The sequence below is a fragment of the Lissotriton vulgaris genome, chromosome 11 (assembly GCF_964263255.1).
Source record: "Lissotriton vulgaris chromosome 11, aLisVul1.2, whole genome shotgun sequence".
NCBI classification, from domain to species: Eukaryota; Metazoa; Chordata; class Amphibia; order Caudata; family Salamandridae; genus Lissotriton; species Lissotriton vulgaris.
The window spans coordinates 25,273,208-25,291,645 of NC_141699.1; the positions used below are offsets into that span (position 1 = coordinate 25,273,208).

Below are 18,438 nucleotides of genomic sequence, written 5' to 3' on the forward strand. Positions count from 1 at the left end.
TGGTCTCATCCTCACCCACCCTGGTGGACATTTTACTAAAATCAGCTCGAATCAAGGATACATCAACCGTAAGGGTCCTCAGTCTCGAGTCCACCTTATTCAGAGCGACCATAATGTCTTTCAGGGTCACCTATTGCGGGGTGTTTCCAGGCGCTCCTGCAGGCGACATCTTTTTCGTGCGCCTCACCCTGTGACTTGGTGAACACAAATTTGTCAAGCTTCCCCTGGCTGGCTTCCTTCGTGTTTCTTCCACTCATGGTAGCGGTCCACAGGACAATTCCGTCTAATTCAGGGCCCACCACCGCTTGCATGACAGGTCTCTGTGCCCCCTCAGCCAGATATGTAATACAGTCTCTCACTCCAAGGGGGGGGAGGGGGTGGGTGAGGAGGTAAAAAGGAGTCCCGCCTAGATACCTATGTAGCCAGCCCGCCGCCCAGCAATTTTCTCCTCAGGCCGCACACTCACCACCTGCCAGGGGCCGAGTGCCTACAGTCTATATCGAACAAGACAGTCTCAGGTGGGAGGGAGGGGGGGCGATCCGCCGCTGCAATATCACCGGTAGCTTGTTGTCCCTGAAGGGTGTGACATCCACAGTGTGCACCCCCCAGGTACTCCACGCAGTCACACCGCTCAGTGTCACCTCAGAGTCAAGCGCAGTGAGTAGTCGAAAGCACGCCGCCTCAAGATGGCGGTGCAGGGTTCTCCATATTCTGTCGCTGCGGTATCACCGGCAGCTTGTTGTCCCAGAAGGGTGTGACATCCACAGTGTGGTCCCCCTAGGTATTCCACGCAAACACAGCGCTCAGTGCCATCATAGTGTCAAGCGCCGTGAGTAGTTGAAAGCGCACTGTCTCAAAATGGCTGTGCAGGGTTCTCCGTAATCCTCACCGCCTGGATAATCGTTATGCACCCCCACCAGGAGGACTCGATCGGCTCCGCAGAGGTCTCCTATGCCCGGCGCAGGACAGCGCCACTCACCGCCACTAAAAGATTAGTTGGGGGGAGCGCACCGGCCGTCGGCACATCTGCTTCTCCCCGATACGGCTCTCAGGCTGCCAACGTCGGGCACCCTCTCCACTGTGAGTCCCGGCAGCCGCTCTTTGCTTGGCATCATATCTCTGCATTCCGGCCCCCAGGAGCAACGTATATCACCGGAACCGGCACCGGATAGAGCCGCCCACCTTCCGCCGTGTTCCTGCAGTTCCTGGGCAAGTATGAGTTCGCGGATTAGTGAACGGATTTACTGGGCCCGGTATCAGGACCCCGGAGCCTCTCTAGGCTGCGGCCATACTCTTCGGCTGCAAGCCACGCCCCCCTGATCATAGTTTTGACAACCAGGATATGCAGGAGGCATCCTGTGCTTCACAGAGCCCAGAGACTCATACAAAGGGGCTGAATAGTGGTGCCCCAGGCTGGACTTCTTTGTCCCCACCCACTAGTAATAGGGATTGGTGACAAAAGCCCTGTTTTATCGGGCATCAGTGAGGAAGGACATTTCTCAAATTGTCTGGAGAACCTCAAAGTCCGTGGAATAGGTGCAAATAGCATTAGATGAATGTCATGCCATAATATAGACCTGTTCAATACAGTGATGTGACTGCCATGCTCTGTTCAGGGAATCTGGTGGTAGGTGGACCTCATCAAGTGGATCTGACCATTACAGAGGAAACTGAAAATACTGCATCTTTGCCAGCTATGGTTAAATTTCTTCTTTGCGCGTTTTCTCCAGTTCCACTGATTGCGAGGGTAGTACTGAAATCTTGCAAAGATCCTAGAGTCCAATATGATGCACAGGAATTAAAAATGTGGTTCACACTTCAGGAGAAAGTGCTTTGTAATAAGGCTGATGGGGTACAGATTCTGCATGATGATCCAGCATTTCCAAACTTGACCGCTGCTTTCGACTTTTTAAATCGGCCATCTTGGCATCACAGAAGAAAGTAAAGCGATTCAGAGTATGGCCAGGGTGGGCTCGACACGAACAGCATTCTCAAGTAACATGGACAAGGTTCTGTACCGCAGGTCCAAAGTCCCTCACCCCGTTGTCAGTGCCGGCTTTTTCAGATATGACCATATTTAAAGAATGTATCAGAATAGGGCCGGAACCCTGTTTGATGAAGATAGACGCTGGAGGTGTATCTGGGTGTAGAAGGCAATTGTCCAGCTTAGGTTTCATTTCAGAAAGGGAGTTAAATGTAGGTACACTGCTACTTTGGGGCTAGAGGATCAGCAGCATGGAATGGCCAGCCCCTCGAGCACAAGCACATTTCACAGAAGACAATATTATATTATCCCTGACCGTGGTGGATTAGCAGTATGCAAGCATTTTCCATCCTAAGACCCATTTCTATGGTCTTTCAAAGTGAAGGATTTTCTGTAAACAGTCGCCTGATATGACTCGGGCAGTTTGCCATGCCGCTTTGCTTTGCCGTTGGGGGTGTTTAGGATAATAGAAGGATAAAAGCATGGTTGAGGCAGGATCCACTGCTCCGCATGTGGGAGCGCCACAAAAGAGCATCTGCAAAGCAGCCACATGGCAGATGTTACATGCTTCCATCAAGCATTGCTGCCTGGATTTCCAGTCCTGAAGAGAAGCATCTTTCCGACAAACCTCGTTCCAAATCTTCTGAAGAACGTGAGCCTGGCTCCCGCTTTCCTTGTTTACATGGCTTTTATTCAAACTCAAAGCGTATGAATGTTTCAAGATGCAATGTAGGAAAGAGAAGGTTAAGTAAATGTAACTACATTTCTCAGATATAAACATTTATAGATTTGCAGGCAACCCTTGATCTATTGTGCTGCTTCGTAAGAGGAAATCGCTGCACACTTGTGCTTTACAGCGTATAATAGGTATTTGGGGACTTGACTAAACGTCTCACACTTATTACCCAGAATGTAAGGCTTGAAAAATGAGCGGGGTAGTTTATTCTTAAATGCATCATTTTAATATTGTTAGCTAATTTGATGCCACAGACTTCCAGTCTGAGAGGGTCAACTTAAAAGCATGTGAATCTATTCTATTCTGTGCATAGTGCTGACGAACTGCTCAGATAATGTGGTCAGTATTTTTTCTAATCGAGCTGATGCTCTGTAAATAAAAACTGCATCTCTACTGCAGTCCTATCCTGGGCCGTGTTTGGGTCCAGGGTGTCCATCACTCAGTCTGAGGCGAGGCAGCATCCCTGCCCCTTCAAAGATACAAGCCGGTTTCAGTAATCTGCAAACCTGCTACCGAGACTACCCCTATGCGTTCACTACCCATTGGACTGTGCTTCTCGGACCAAAGACACCTTTCGTCAGGTCATGTTAACAAACATAATGGACTAGAGCTCATTTTTGTGTCTGACTGGGGCACGAGGGTTATCCTATTCTTATATTTCTCAGCCCTTTCCATTATACAGCCCACTTCTCAGCCCCTAAGTTTCACCCTGATTATAAGGTGCTTACATGTGCAAGCGGCACCGAAGCGGACTGAGGTGAAAGGAGCTATGTTTGCATTTTGGAGGTGAAGCCTCCCTGCGGCTGTCTAGAGTAAGTCCACTCTGTGGCCAATAGCTTAGGTTTCCAGGGTTCCTCTCCCTGGTGAAAGGTTGTTTCACTGTCTCACTACTGAGTAGACCTGATTATCATAGAAGGCTTGGGTTTCACATCCTTTTCATGGATCGTGGACGATGTTCTCAACCTTCACCTCTCGGTGAAGTTTGACAGCGCAGGGCGATGGCCACAAAGTCACAAGAGACCGTAAAGCTACCAGGACTGTGTTCTTTCAAGCTGCCATTCAATAATGAAGGTAACTGTGTCGTCACTTGTTACTTTGTTATCTATTACTTACCTCATTTAGCCACTCAAGTGGACGATTGGCATGCCTACTTGCTAGCCGTTCTGGTTAATAGAAACACCTTGGCTGAAGCATGATTTATACAGTGCTGCTCTTATGACACTGCAATGGAACTGTGAACTTACATACACGTGAAACACAGCATCCTTGAGACAATCTTCCTTTCAATCGTGTCTGCAATAAATATGAATGTTGTGTTTTTCTTTCCTTCCATAGTTCTCTCTCTTTCAGGTAGAGATTCTCACCACGTTTATGCCTGAGTGCAGCAATCGAGAGGGGACAATAACCAGTTAAACGTCGTCAAGAGCCTAGTTGTATTCCGTATGCAGCATTCTTCATAACGCTTGATCTGCTGGTCGAAATCTGCAAAACACACAAAATGATGGACGGAATGTTGCACAATGGCAAAATATTCACCCTCAGTCACAGATCTGTGTTTAATCCATCATTTTGCTCACCAAGCCACCCCAATTCAGACATGCCCATATGCAAATCAGTCTTGACCCTGTGCCTTATGGGAACAGTCCAGACCAAACTGCCAAGCCATGACTTTCCTGGAACGGAATCAAGCATCCTAGGACCGGTTTCTGGCTATCAGCCGTCATCAGCCAGGATAGCTTGACTCCAGTGGTTCACTGAGCACGGGACCCACGTCTGGGCATACCCTTCCCACATAGGGCGAACAGCAAAACACTCAAGATGACGGACGGAATGTTGCACATTGGCAAAACATTCACCCCCAGTCACAGATCTGGGTTTAATCCATCGTTATTTTGCTCACCAAGCCACCCCAGTTCAGACAATCAGTCTTGACCCTGTGCCTCATGGGAACAGTCCAGCCCGAACTGCCAAGCCAGGGCCTCCCTGGACCGGAAACAAGCATCCTAGGACCAGTTTTGGGGTTTCACCCCTCTTCAGCCAGGATAGCTTGACTCCAGTGGTGTAGTGAGCACAAAATCTGCAGCAGAGAGTGCATCCTGTGGCCGATATAGCAAATCCATCATTATACAGAACATAAAGCTGATTTTTCATCCATTATCCCAAATGTATGAAGGATTCCTAGAGCTGATCTACACAGGAAGACACCCTTTTTTCTGTTTTGTGAATGCCTCTCACCGCTTAATGCCCTGTTTGTATAGTTTGTTCGATTGTCCTATCCTTTTTTCAGGCCAATTCTTTTTCCAGCATCCAGTCCCCTTTGGAGCTTCATACCCATGTACTGGGGATAAGGCTGCTTTTTAGGTCTTGCGACCTATCAATGCGCGCATGCGCATTGAGCGGAGCGAGAATTCAAGTGCTCAAAATGCTCGTCAAACCAAGGGCTTTTTGGTGCGGTTTTCTTTGAGTTCACGTGAATCACGTGACCAAACAAGCACGCGCATCAGCCTCCCTCCCTCCTAATTGCATTTTTTCACGGCCGCAAGCACATCAAAGGGCTTCTCCCAGCGTGTGCTCTGCGGCTTCTCCTCCCCTAATTATTCATGGCTGGCTGGTGGCCGGCCGTACTTTCAGTTTCCCGGCTGCTCTTGTTTCAAACAGTTGTGCATCCTGAGAGTGCATACTACCTCAAAAGTCTACTTGGTGTTCCTAAAATCCTGCATGAAAATATTGAACTTGATTTCCGATTGTCGCGTCTCCTTATTTTCTTTTGAATTCATGCCTCCTCACACTGAGTTCAGCCCATTATAACTCATGTGCTTGTATGCCTTAATCTGTTATTGTATTTCTACAAATTCCCTACACCTCATTTCAAAGATCGCAACGTGTCCTTTGAAAGTCGTACTCTGCAACCTAGCAATGCATAATCTCATCAACTAATCCCACCAACTAACGGCATTAATTCACAATACCTCCCGCCCGTCACTACTGAAGTACTGATCACACCTGTCTCCTACTAATTTAATCCACCTCAGACACTAGAGTAAATGCACTGATGATCTCCTTAAGAGAACAAGGTCAATCCAAGTTACTAACAACAACCAATTACTACCATGTGTTCCGGAGCAGCGTGCGCCCAGGCATAAGGCACTTCAACGCCTCATCAGGGGTAGGTAGCACTATTTAAATACATTTATAATAAACAATTCTCGACATTGTAAGGATTTCGGTGAGAGGTGTAATGAGTGCCACACACCTGGTGGCTGGACTGACTAGTAGTGTGACAAATGTCCACCTTCAGGTCAGGTCGTGTTTCAGCACATTGTTTTGTTACAAACCCGTTTCCAACCCAGCTAATCGCATCCTTGACTGACTAGAAAGAGTTTTAAATCCCTTCCTAGACCCTTTGATTTGTAAAGAAGTGAGAATTGTTTTCAATGATATACCATGGGGAGCAGCGTACCGCCTAGCTAGAAAATAAGTGTCACTCCAAATATCTCGCATTAGGTATATGAATGTTACACAAGCACGTTCAAAACATGAGAATGTCACACAAAGTCTAGATAAATCGATCCATGGTATGTATGCTTGATTTCGATTACCTAATCTGAACTCTATAAAGGTAACTGCTCACTTTCTCTAGATGATAGACGAAACACCACGCTTCATATGACCCTAGCGCCTGGATCACTTGCCTTATCTGCTGCACACATCACCGAGTCATCTGTATGTAAAGCATGACTCACCTTATCTGAAAGCTTGAGCGACATTTCTTTTCTTATTTGACGGGTATTTTCAGATGAAAACCTGGCGCTGAAACATGATGAAGCAAGCCCAAACCACACTGCTCTCTTCCCTGACCGAAGCCAACAGGAAGCAAGCAACAAGACTGGATTACCATATCGGATCCATTGCACGCGCTCACAACAAGAGACACTAGTCCCCGGAATGTGCGCCGACTGAGCCAGCCTCATTTCTCGCGCTAGATTTCTCTTAAAGAGCTACAGTGCCAATAGTGTTCACTTCATGTGCCCCCGCAGGGGCTACCATAAGCTTCTGTTCCAGTTGAACCTTTTTGAGCGTGTTGCTGTTAACTTGAGAAATGGCTTGGTGCATTCGACGTTTCCATGGTGTTGGCGAGCGGTGAAAACCCCCTTATTAATTTACATGTCGGCTTTCTAATGACGGTGGGGGTTATTTAGTATACAACGGCGCAAAAATTACTAACAAAAATGGTCCTCCCGTCCGACGATTAAGTTGCATGAAGGAAGACTGCATTTAGAAATCTGTGGTTTTAGATTGGGAGGCGAATTACCAGGGCAGTGAAGTGAAGTGATTTATCATAATAACAGAGACGTTTTAAGGCATGGGCGAAGTGGGCAATTGCCCAGGACCTCTACTCTCCAAATGCAATGTTCTTGGATTTTCGTCACAATAAAATACACTGAACATAATCTTCACAAAATTTATTTACAAACGTTTAAGCTATTGCCATTATAAATTACAATAACTTTTATTTAAGTATTAATTATTTACAAAATTAAAAGCCATTGTTATTTGTAATATCAATACATCTAAGTCACGTAAATACAACACACATTGCATTACAAATGCTATAGGTGTCACATTTGCGAAAGTTAAAACTACTGACATTGTAACTGACAAAGCTATTAATTTTGCTATTTTCAAAACCAACACATAAATTAAAAAAGTGTTATTTACAATACCAATCGCTCAAACTTTCCTAATGCGAAAAGTTAAAAGTATATGCATTGTAAATCACAAAACAAAAAAATAAAATGTCATTTAGAAAACCAATTGCTCAAACTTTCCTACTGCGAGACCTATTGGCAACGCCAGTGCTTGTTTATACTATCACCGTAAGTCCCTCTTGTCATATGTGAGACTTATGCGTGGACGGTGCCCTGCCCGTCTGTAACTATTGTGTTGGATGTTCCAGTCATGGTTGATGACCATATACACTAGTCAATGTTGAGGAACATTGTTGGTTGGACCTGCTGAGCATCGCGTCTGCCATCCCCTTTCGAATGTTTAGGATTGCAAGCCTTTGCAGACAGGGGCGTAGAACCAAAGGATCTGAAAGGAAAGACAGGAACAAGGCAGTCAGTTTAGCTACTTGTGTCACCTTTTTCCTACAGTTTATACAGCCATGCGTCCCTCCTGGCATGACCTGTGCTTTGTGTCCTCAAATCTACATCCTGTGTATGATCGAGAAATAAGAAGCGGAATCAATCGAGGTTGCGTGGCATCTGGGAGACTGGTACCCAGGCAGTTAAAGGGCTCGTCTTTCCATGCTTGTGCAGCAGCTTTCTGAAGGAATGAGGACAAGGTTTACCTTTTGTATCATTTTTTTTATCCCTTGAAATATTCACTTGATTTGAAAGTGTTTGCATGTTTATATTTGGTGGTACAATTCCGACGATGGAGATTTCATCCATTTCTTGTAGAAAAGCTGTGTCTGGTTGGATCTTTGATTGGTACAGGGATTAAGATGGACATTGACTAAAGCCTTTCATTGTTAAAGTTAGTTGGTCTTTGCTGAGGTAACATTTTATTGTAGCTCCATTTTTTTTTTATTTTTGCAAAATGTTCTTTTTTATTGTAGTCGTTTAATGTCCGTCTCTGAATACCACCTAGTACGTGCAAAGCAACACAAAAGCAGAATGTCCATTGTATGCCTTAGTTATGTACATTTTAAACAAGTGGTATTATGTAGAAACCTTTGATGTGCAAGCAAAGACCAATTTATTTTATTTGCCTTTCAGAAAATGATGTACGTTGCTGTCTGTGTAGTCATCTTGCTTGTGCTCCTTGGAGTTATCCTAGCATCAACGCTGTCCTAGCGAGTGCAGCCCAGGGTCTTCAAGGCGCTCTTCAGAGATTCCAGACAGCATCCGACTCACCGACTGGCAGCGACTAATTCTACGATACATTGTACATGAGTTTTCACAGCACTTTGTTCTGCTGTGCGTGAATGTTTTGTTTAATGCCAGTGAAGCTTGCTAATTAACCAAAATATCCAGAAAAGAGGGCGGGCGAGAGCGAGGTGGCGGCAGGTTGTTTTAGAAGCATCTCTGCTGGATAATCTCGCTTAATCAATATTTATTGTTGTTATATCCCAAGAGAAGATCTTCAAATTCCTTTTTCTAACTCGATGTCTTAAAATTATGTACTCATATAGGCAGTGTGGTTGTAGAACTGATTGTCTTTGATGTAGCTTTTTACATGCTCTGCTAACAGTCAATGAAGGACAATTTCTGTATATGTCTTAAGATCTAGTTCATGGTAAGCATCGGAGCGGTGTGAAAAATCTGGGAAGAGTTGTGCTGCGAGTGTTGCAGCATTTGCCTATGAACCATTCGTGCCTTAACACGGTTTACTTTTTTGTATGGAAACTGCCCATTTTAAAATCATTTTAAGCGGTATAATAACATTCTTTAAAAAACTGTTTTCTTACATTCATATGAGGAAGTGTATAGCAGCTGCAGGGAAATACATACTCCCAGGCTATGCTAGCCTTTAAGTGACTACATTTATTTCAATAATCAAACACGGAGCACTCCGTTGACAGTAACTTCTTCTTACCTAGTGCCTTACCTTCTGGCAAATAGCACACTTTCTCATCTAGAGTAAATGGTCTAATTCCACCATAATTTTTTTTCAATATATATTATGTTCATCCCACCAAAGGGACAGAAAGAAAACTTGACATCAGAACACAATTATTTATTTCGCGAAATTCTTTCTCTAGTTGTTGGGATTGCTGAAAAGTAAAATGGCCGCTTTTCAGAGGCTTATATTCTTCATTTTTTAAAATAAGATATTGGCACCTTGACTGTCTGCAGTGAACCAGGTGCTCTTTCTTTAGATTTCAATGATGCATTCAGTGCGGCCATTATTTAAAGTATTTCAAAGGTTTGAATCTCATATATTCAAGATCGGTTAGAGAAGCTGAGCTGGGGTTGAACAAAGATTTCTTTAACTATGAGAGTACTTGATCCTCTGATGTTTTTGTCAGAAATATCCTGTGAGGATTTATCTATTGATCGCTGAATTGAAAAGACTCAAGTGTTACATATACAAGTAAATATTTTCTAATGTAGTGAGTGACTTATGCTAGCTTTAACTTTTTCATTGGAACCAGATTCTGAATGAACTTTATATTTCAGGTATCCTTTTTTTCACCTATGTATTTTTTGTACTAAACCATTTTAATGTAATTTCTATGACTTCTTAAGCCTGTTAATTGTATTCAACCAGTCTTTGATAGAGAAAAGTTCAAATGAGACAGGACCATAGTTGACCAACATTCCGAAGTTGAACTCGTCAATGCCTTAATAATTCCAGCTGTAATCATCCCATTATGATAGTGCCTTGTACGAATCCTATAAAGTAAACTGTTTAGCTTTATATTCTAATACACTAAAGTAACTTGTAAATTGTTTATATGATAAGCAATTTGTGTCTTAACGTAAGTATGCTCCCTTACTTACACAATATTTACATTATGAAATGTCCACCCTATTGTAAAGGGTGTGTTCTGTGCAATGCTGTATATCTAAACTGTGAACGTTCTCATTAGTACAGTAGTGTGTTAGCCTAAAGAAATATTAATGTTGGATCATCTTAAACAATCTTTTTAAGCCTTTGTGATGCATTTGCTTGCTGTGCTTTATAAAATGAATGGTAAAAGTGTCTTATTCTAAAGTTTTGCTGTTGCACATTGATATTGGCTCATTCTGGCCTACAAATTCAGATTTAAAAAAAATGTTAATTTTCGGTAATGTTGTGTACATAAGATTTATCATTTCTGATTATGTACGTTTGTACATCAGTTTGTTACCAGACCGGAGTTCTCTGTTACTCACAATTTTAAGACCTACTATTTGTTTCTTTCCTGGTATCATGCATCAAGGAACTATGTTTGTTTTTTAAACTGTTTTTTCTTCAGCCCACCGCTGCAATCATGCGCCTTGAATTTTCCCTTCATGATTTCAGACAAATGCAACCCAACCCACAAAGTGGTAGCACACTGTCACTCCAAATGGTTGTATGATTGTATGAATTGCCTTGAGACGCGGAAAAATCAAGCGTAGTTATTATGCAACTGCCTCTTTCAACAAGCCATTGTTACAGCTTTCCAGCAAGGTCCACTTTGAGTGTAAATTGTATTTATTTGTATTTGCTGAAATGTACTTTGGAAGACCACGTGTGTTTGTCTGAAATTGTTTTGTAACACTACATCCATGCTTCAAGCGGGTTTGATTTTTATAGATTCCATTTTTGTGAATGAAAAAAGTCAAAGGGTTTCTTTTGGATACACATACCAAAAAGTGTCTTATGTTGAATGCATTTTAGGGTGTTCTAGTGCAGACAAAAGATATTTTTATTTTCATGGTCAGATAGTTTTATGTGTTGTGTATATATTTATATATGTATATTGTTCTGTCAGAATGTATTTATTGCTGTACCCACACTCTTTAAATATAGCTGTTTTAAAGTTGCAGGTAGGGCAGTAAAGGACTGTGATGAAATGCAGGCAATTACACTTATGAGTCTTAAGCAGCTCATTGTTTCACTCCAGGCCTGTTTGTTGCTTACATATAATGCACCCGAAGTCTCTGAAAGGTTTTTACTCCATCAATTAACACAAGATCTCTGGCTTCTGTATGTAACCCCCTAACTGTGACTTGTACTTAGTCCTCAATATCCTCACACTCATGGCAGTGCCTTAGTATTTAACACTATCAATTTGTTTCTATAAAATGAACAAATATTCGAGATATGCTAATAAATTTTGCTAATAAAATTACCTTGTTTTTTCTGGTTTTGCAATCAATACCATTTTTGTTCAGATACATTTGCTATTGTTTGCTAAAAGTAGCTTTATTGCCTCAATTTTCTTAACCTTATTTCTAATCATTGTCTTTTATTTTTATCTATTTTCATATCCATGTTCTCTCTTTAACCAGCCTACTAGAGTTGTCATTGCCATTAAATCAACAGGTGGTGTGCTGTATTTTTTTCCAATTTGAACATCTGTTAGGTACTCCTTCTGATTCCTTTCTGGGAGGAATTAACAATTGCACATTCCTTTGTTGTTGATCTGAGACACTGCTCGCGGTCCCTTCAGCTTTTGAGCACACATACAATTCACATTGACCTGGCAGTGTTATGGTAGTCACAGCAGTAAGTATTTTTTCTGTTTTCAATCTCTAGCTCCACCCCCTGATGCCTTCATTATCTATTCTGCAATAATTGTTTTATTGTAAAGTGCACTTCATAAACTTAAACAGTCTTTCCGCATAATTATAAAACATACTAACAGATCTTTGCAGAAAACTTCAATTTATTTTTCAACACATCTATGTAGCCTACTTTTTAAAATCCATTTCTCTGGCTGCAGATGCGTAGAATAGGAGTAACATGAGCAACAAGGGATGTTGCCTATTACTCACCACTGACATCAATTCTGAGTACCCTTTTCAAATCTCCTCACTGTCAGACTTCCCTTCCTGGCAATGCCTGTTCCGATCTCTGTCCTCCTATGGCTTACTGTGCCTGGTTGCATAATAGCTCCCTATCTTACTCCAATAATTTCTGTTGAGTCTTATCTGTGGAATGTCCAGCCGGTCAACAGTGCTCAAGCAGCTGACTTCTCTCTTTGAGAATTAAGAAGGCTTAGTTTGGACTTTTCTCCAATTCCCAGGTTGGTTCTCTAAATACAGTCAAGTTTTATTCACCAAGCAGATTAGACAAGAATTTTACTTCCTTGGAGTGCCTTTTTAGAAGTTTTCAGTGAATGAATGAGAAACTATCCAGCACTCTACTACCCAAAGGCATCTTGGCGCTGCAAGCAAGGATACAGTCCTCGAACAACGGGATAAGCTCAGAGTAACCAGCCAAGTCTTAAGGCATTTCCTAAAAATTAAACGACCCTCAATGGAATTTATTTCTCAAGGTAGTGAGTTCAAGAGCTTTGCCATAAAGTTAAGGAAGGGAGTTACCACCTCAACGTACTTCTTCAAACCCTAGGAACGTGACTTCTCTCTCACTATTCGATCTCATATGATGTACAGGGATATACCACTGAAACCTCATGGCAATGAAACTGGAACCTACATTTTATGCTTTGTGTTCCAACCTAGTGCTTTAAACATGGCCCTTTCGTGGACTAAAAGCCGGTGGAGCATATGCAGTTCCCTGTCTACTTACTGATGCCTAGTTAGATTAAAAATGAGGCAGGGTGCTGCATCATGCGCCACTTGAAGTTTAGATTTCAGTGCCTATTTTATCCCCCAATACAGGACATTGTAATAATCGAGGCAGGAGGCAATCAAGGCTGTCTTGCGTGATATGATGGGAATTAAAGGAACAATGTTGATATGATAAGAGACTTCTGGCTGCAAATTCCTTACCTAAGAATTATCCCCAAAAGTCAGGCTGAATCTGGTCGCTTTTTGATCGGACTGGCAGAGAAGCGGTAGCAATATTCAAGCAGATAAGAAGAAAGGTAAGTTGATGTCTGTTTTTACAACCAGCTGCACCCTCTCCCAACAGTGACAAGTCTTTTGTTTCAAGATTACTTTCTGAGGATTACTTAGCTGTAGTTAATCTGTAGTGCAAAAAAGCTGACCCTGTCCATGTGCGAGGCCATGGCAGAGATCTCACGGCCAGGAGTATACATGAGTGAAGGGTGAATAACTAAATTCAGAGCGGTCCATTCAGATTGTTTGAAACTGCTCCTGAGGATGGGACTCACCTATTGACTGAAGTTGCATGAAGAACCCAGCTCCCGAGTCCACGTTCCCAGCTCCCGAGTCCACGGTCCCAGCTCCCGATGTCCACGGTCCCAGCTCCCGATGTCCACGGTCCCAGCTCCCGATGTCCACGGTCCCAGCTCCCGAGTCCACGGTCCCAGCTCACATAAAAGAATAAAAAATTGAAAATTCTATTCCTTTCTTAATAAACTGGAGCGATTCTTAGCTGCAATTGAAAGACGTTACTCGATCCAAGCTAGAATGTCACTTTTGAAGATACTTTATTATAATGCAAATGGTTTGAACAAATGTTGAAAAAACGGTGGTGATGGCTTGGCTCTAACATCATAAGCCAGATATTTTTCTACAAGAGACGCATTTTGTTAAATCAAAAGAACAGATATAGTTATCTATAGGGATGCATACATAATTTTTCTATTTGTGCATACAATACAGCAAAGTCCAGCAAATGCACAAAAGCACACCTATACACTGTTACTTTTATCCTCTATCAATATTATTGCAGAAAAAAAATCTAATTATGAAATTTCATTGGCAGATTTCCAAGCAATAATCCACAGTTGTTGCTGTATCAGGTCACTCTAATTTTATTCCTTTCATAGAAAAAAATATGACAGCAGCCGACGCACGTTTCGTCCTCTTGGACTTCCTCAAGGCTTTTTTCTTTTTGAAGGTATGTCTTGAAGTGTTAAATTTCAATTAGAAGACTATCTGCCTCTTGATTCAATAGCAAGCGGCTCTTTAAGTCTGGGTAGACCACATGTTAATGGTATTCAAAAAACCTCTATCAGTTGGTTGCCATGTGCCCCGTATTATTCAAGTGCTGACTCTTCATCTGGGAGACGTTGTCACCTTGTTAAGTGAACGCAGTTATGACCGCATCCCGGTTAGTACCCGAACCTCCGACAATCCACAGGGTTTGTCGGAGGTTCGGGTACTAACCTGGATGCGGTCATAACTGCGTTCACTTACCAAGGTGACAACGTCTCCCAGAGTGACAGATGTTTTTTGAATACCATTAACATGTGGTCTACCCAGGCTTAAAGAGTCGCTTGCTATCGAATCGAGAGAGCAAAAGACACAATTGATGGACGAAATGCAGAACAAATCATAACATTCACCCCCAGTCAAGAGATTTGAGTGAAATCCATCATTCTTTTGCTCACCATGCCACCCCAGTTTAGACCTGGCCATACGCAAATCAATCTTGACCCTGTGCCTCATGGGAACAGTCCAGCCCGAACTGCCAAGCCAGGTCTTTCCTGGACTGGAAACAAGCATCCTAGGACCGGTTTTAGGGTTTCACCCCTCTTCAGCCAGGATAGCTTGATTCCAGTGACACAGTGAGCCCGGGGCCCACGTCTAGGCATACCTAGCGCACTTAGAGCGAGAAAGCAAGACATACAACTGATGGACGGAATGCAGAACAAATCAAAACATTCACCCCCAGTTACAGATCTGGGTTTAATCCAACATTCTTTTGCTCACCACGCCACCCCAGTTTAGACCTGACCATATGCAAATCAGTCTTGACCCTGCACCCAGTGGGAACAGTCCAGCCTAAACTGCCAAGCCAGGTCCTCCCTGGACCGGAAACAAACATCCTAGGACCGGTTTCGGGGTTTCACCCCTCTTCAGCCAGGATAGCTTGAGAGAGAGGCAGACAGAGTCTAAACAAATAGCCTTGAGAAAGTCCAGGAGGTCGAAACGCGTGTCGGCTGCTGTCATCTTTTTTTTCTATGAAAGGAAGAAAAAATAGTGACCTGATACACCAACCACTGTGGATTATTGCTTGGAAATCTGCCAACGAAACTTCATAATTTGATGATTTTTTCTTCAGTAATATTGATCGAGGACAAACGTAACAGTGTGTAGGTGTGCGTTGGTGCATTTAACGGACATTGTGTTCTGGGCTGCATTTTTGCGAGTCCAGTGGACTAACGTGGGTGGGTATTTCAGCACCATGGAAGCACCCTTAAAAAATAATGAGTTTGAAAAAGAATTAGTAATCAACAGGTAGGGAGGAGGAATTCTAGTCCATTCAGTTCCCCAATTCAATATACCACATAACCAAGTGAGAGAATGGGCACTTGTAACTACGTAACCCAATTGAATCGCCCTCATAAACGCCATGTTGATTGTGCGGTGTATATCGTTTTTTTCCGCCCCACATACGCGTTACGGCATTATCATTGGGTGTCCAAATTTGTGCTGTATGCCAGCCCCAAACCTGAGGCAACCTCCAGTATGAGTAGTAGTGTCCAGAGATAGGAGGGCACCCCCAAAAAGAAACGAAGGGTAATTGGAAGGCTGTGTCTAAAAAGCAAGACTTCACCAGAAACGATTTTTAATTTAAGAATGGTGAGGTTTTGTTATTAAAAGATGGTGGGTGTAAACATAGATCGAGTTACTAGATCTCTTTATATCACTTATTGACAAAGTCGACATGTTTCTGCTTCATTTTGCCCAGCCGGGTCTACGGAGCATTCGTCAGGACAGACAAAACGAACAACAAATCAGTCACTTACACAATTTGTGAAGTACTTAGTAGTGTTAGTCTTAAACACTCTGTTTCTAGTTTGGATACGTTTCCTGAAAATAGAAGAAACAGAGAAAACATACATGCAGATAAGGGGGTACAAGTGCAGCACTTTGTACAAATCTCAAATTGAGAAATTTCAAAAAAGCGTGTCAATATTGTGCACTACATTCATTAGAGCAGTCCCAGTAGAGACCGCCATGGCTGAATCTACACTTTGAGGCGAAATGAGTCAGTAGCAATGATGTAACGATGCATATAAGTTGGATGGAATCTCATAATTTAACTAAGTTCTATAGTATGACCTTATGTTGGGCCCATTAATAAACTGTGTACTATTTGGAAAAATATTGCGTCAGCATGGTAAAAGCAAATCTCGGATCCACCAATTAACGACAGGCGCGGTGATTATGTAGTGCTGTGGCGGTTCACGGTACTTCTCACTACCATATAGACTTGCTCATTAGTAAGTGGTCGTCGGTCTAAAGTTACACAAAGGTTGTATATGACAAAGATATTTTCTGTATCCCTATGAGGACGCATGGCGTGATGGCGACTGATTACGCTCTAGCTCGTGTGTGGCGATAAAAGAAAGCGTGAAGTTTACCTTTTGTATGGAAACTACGAATTTCAGCAGGGAGCGTTAGGACTCTCTGGTCCTGAGCTGGAACAAAGAGGGGGAGGAAAAATAAGTCGGCATTCGTCTTACCGCTCGTCAATAGGGCTGAGAGAGTATTCTGCTGCCGTCATTCTCACCCGCAGGAAGGAAAGTCTCCCTGTCTTGTGCTGGCTCTGCCCCTGGACATCGGAGACTGGTTTCCTCATCCTTTTCTATTGTGGCAATAGAAAGGGGACTGTGCGTGTTTTCAAAGCGAAGCAAACTTTATTCAGTGCTTAATATTAAGAGGCTGTATCTATCAGTGCCATTAGTATTTATTAAGCCATAATTTAGGTGTACAGTAGATGGTCTCACTCCAATAAAGTGTTTCCACTACTAGGTTAAACTAGTAATAAAATATTTTTGTGAAATGATTCAGGGGAAAAAAAGATAACCCCTCTCATGATCTAACACATGTTACACTGAGAGGTATACGGCAATTGTCTGAGTAAGGCCATATATCTGAAAACAGTTAGGAAGTCGGATTTTATTCTTCAAGGCTCGTGGATTGGTCCCAAGTCAAGAGGCTGATAGCTATCAGGTTACGAGTTCCCTACCAGGTTTCCCAATACATCTGTTTGTGTGTGAAATCCACAGTAAACAAAATCCTCTTATCTGTAACTCTGTGTATCCTACGCAAATTGGTGCCACGGTATATTAACATTCAATCCTGTAACCGGTTCACCCATCTCTGTTCTTTTTCGAACAGTACTTTTTCAACATTGGTGGTTTTATCATTGAGAATTTCTATTACAGTCCATCTTAAGTCTTCAACTTTGTGGCCAACTTCAATGAAATGGGAACACAGTTTGGTGGTATTTTTCTTTAATTTGATGTTACTTTTGTGTTCTCCAATTCTCGTTTTTATTTTTCTGAAGGTCATCCCTATATACTTTTTGTCACAGGGGCACCAAATCATGTAAATTACATGGGTAGAATTACAATTTGTGTGCTGTTGTTGTGTCCAGTTTAGGGAGTCTGTAAGTTGGAGAGATTTTGTCTTAGTTGTTAGTTTGCATACTAAACAGGTGCCACATGGATAATGGCCGGTCACAGGGATCATTTCTGTGTTTCTTGTTTGAGTGGGTTTATTATATTTCACTGGTCGTGTATGCACAAGTAGATCCTTGAGATTACGTGTCCGTTTATTTGCAAATCTGGGTTTTAGCCAGTGGAATTTCCCTGTTGGGAGGATTCGCCTGTTTTTGTTGACTAGTTTCTGTATATCATATGTCGCTGGACAGTATGTAGTGACACACGTCACAAGGTCTGGAATTGGTTCTTTTGCATTTGTTTGCAGGAGGCACTCTCTTAGCTGATGTTGTGCCCTTTTACGACACTTGGATATCGTCGTTGGTGTGTAGTCCCTGTCCCTCAATTTTAGACTCAATTCCTGGGCTTGTAGCCTATAGTCACTTTCTTTGCTACAATTTCGTTTCAGCCTCTGGAATTGGCTGTATGGTAAATTGTCCCGTAATGGTTTTGGTGAAAGCTTTTATATGACGGGAGGCTATTTTTCGCTGTAGGCTTAGTATGTTTTTGTTTCCATCTTTCCTCCTTCAATGAAGATTGTCAAATCAAGGAAGTCCAGATTGGTGTTATTAGATGTAGATGTGAATTTTAGCCATTTGTCTCTTCCATTGAGCCAGTCGATAAATGAGTTAAGATCCTTGTTGATTTGCCAGATCAAAAGGATGTCATCTATGTACCGTTTCCAGTATA

General features: G+C 42.5%; 1 protein-coding gene across 2 annotated transcripts in view; it reads left to right on the forward strand.

Moving 5' to 3' along the window:
* The window catches only part of STX2 (syntaxin 2), a 336,184-nt gene extending 324,637 nt beyond the window's left edge, over positions 1-11,547 (forward strand). For both annotated transcript variants that reach the window (XM_086942665.1, XM_086942666.1), the window contains one exon: positions 8,504-11,547. Coding sequence is in view for 1 of the 2 variants with exons in the window: in XM_086942666.1 (XP_086798792.1) it covers positions 8,504-8,581 (78 nt within the window). In the remaining variant the exon portion in view is untranslated. The remainder of the gene's footprint in view (positions 1-8,503) is intronic.
* Positions 11,548-18,438: the final 6,891 nt, after the last annotated feature.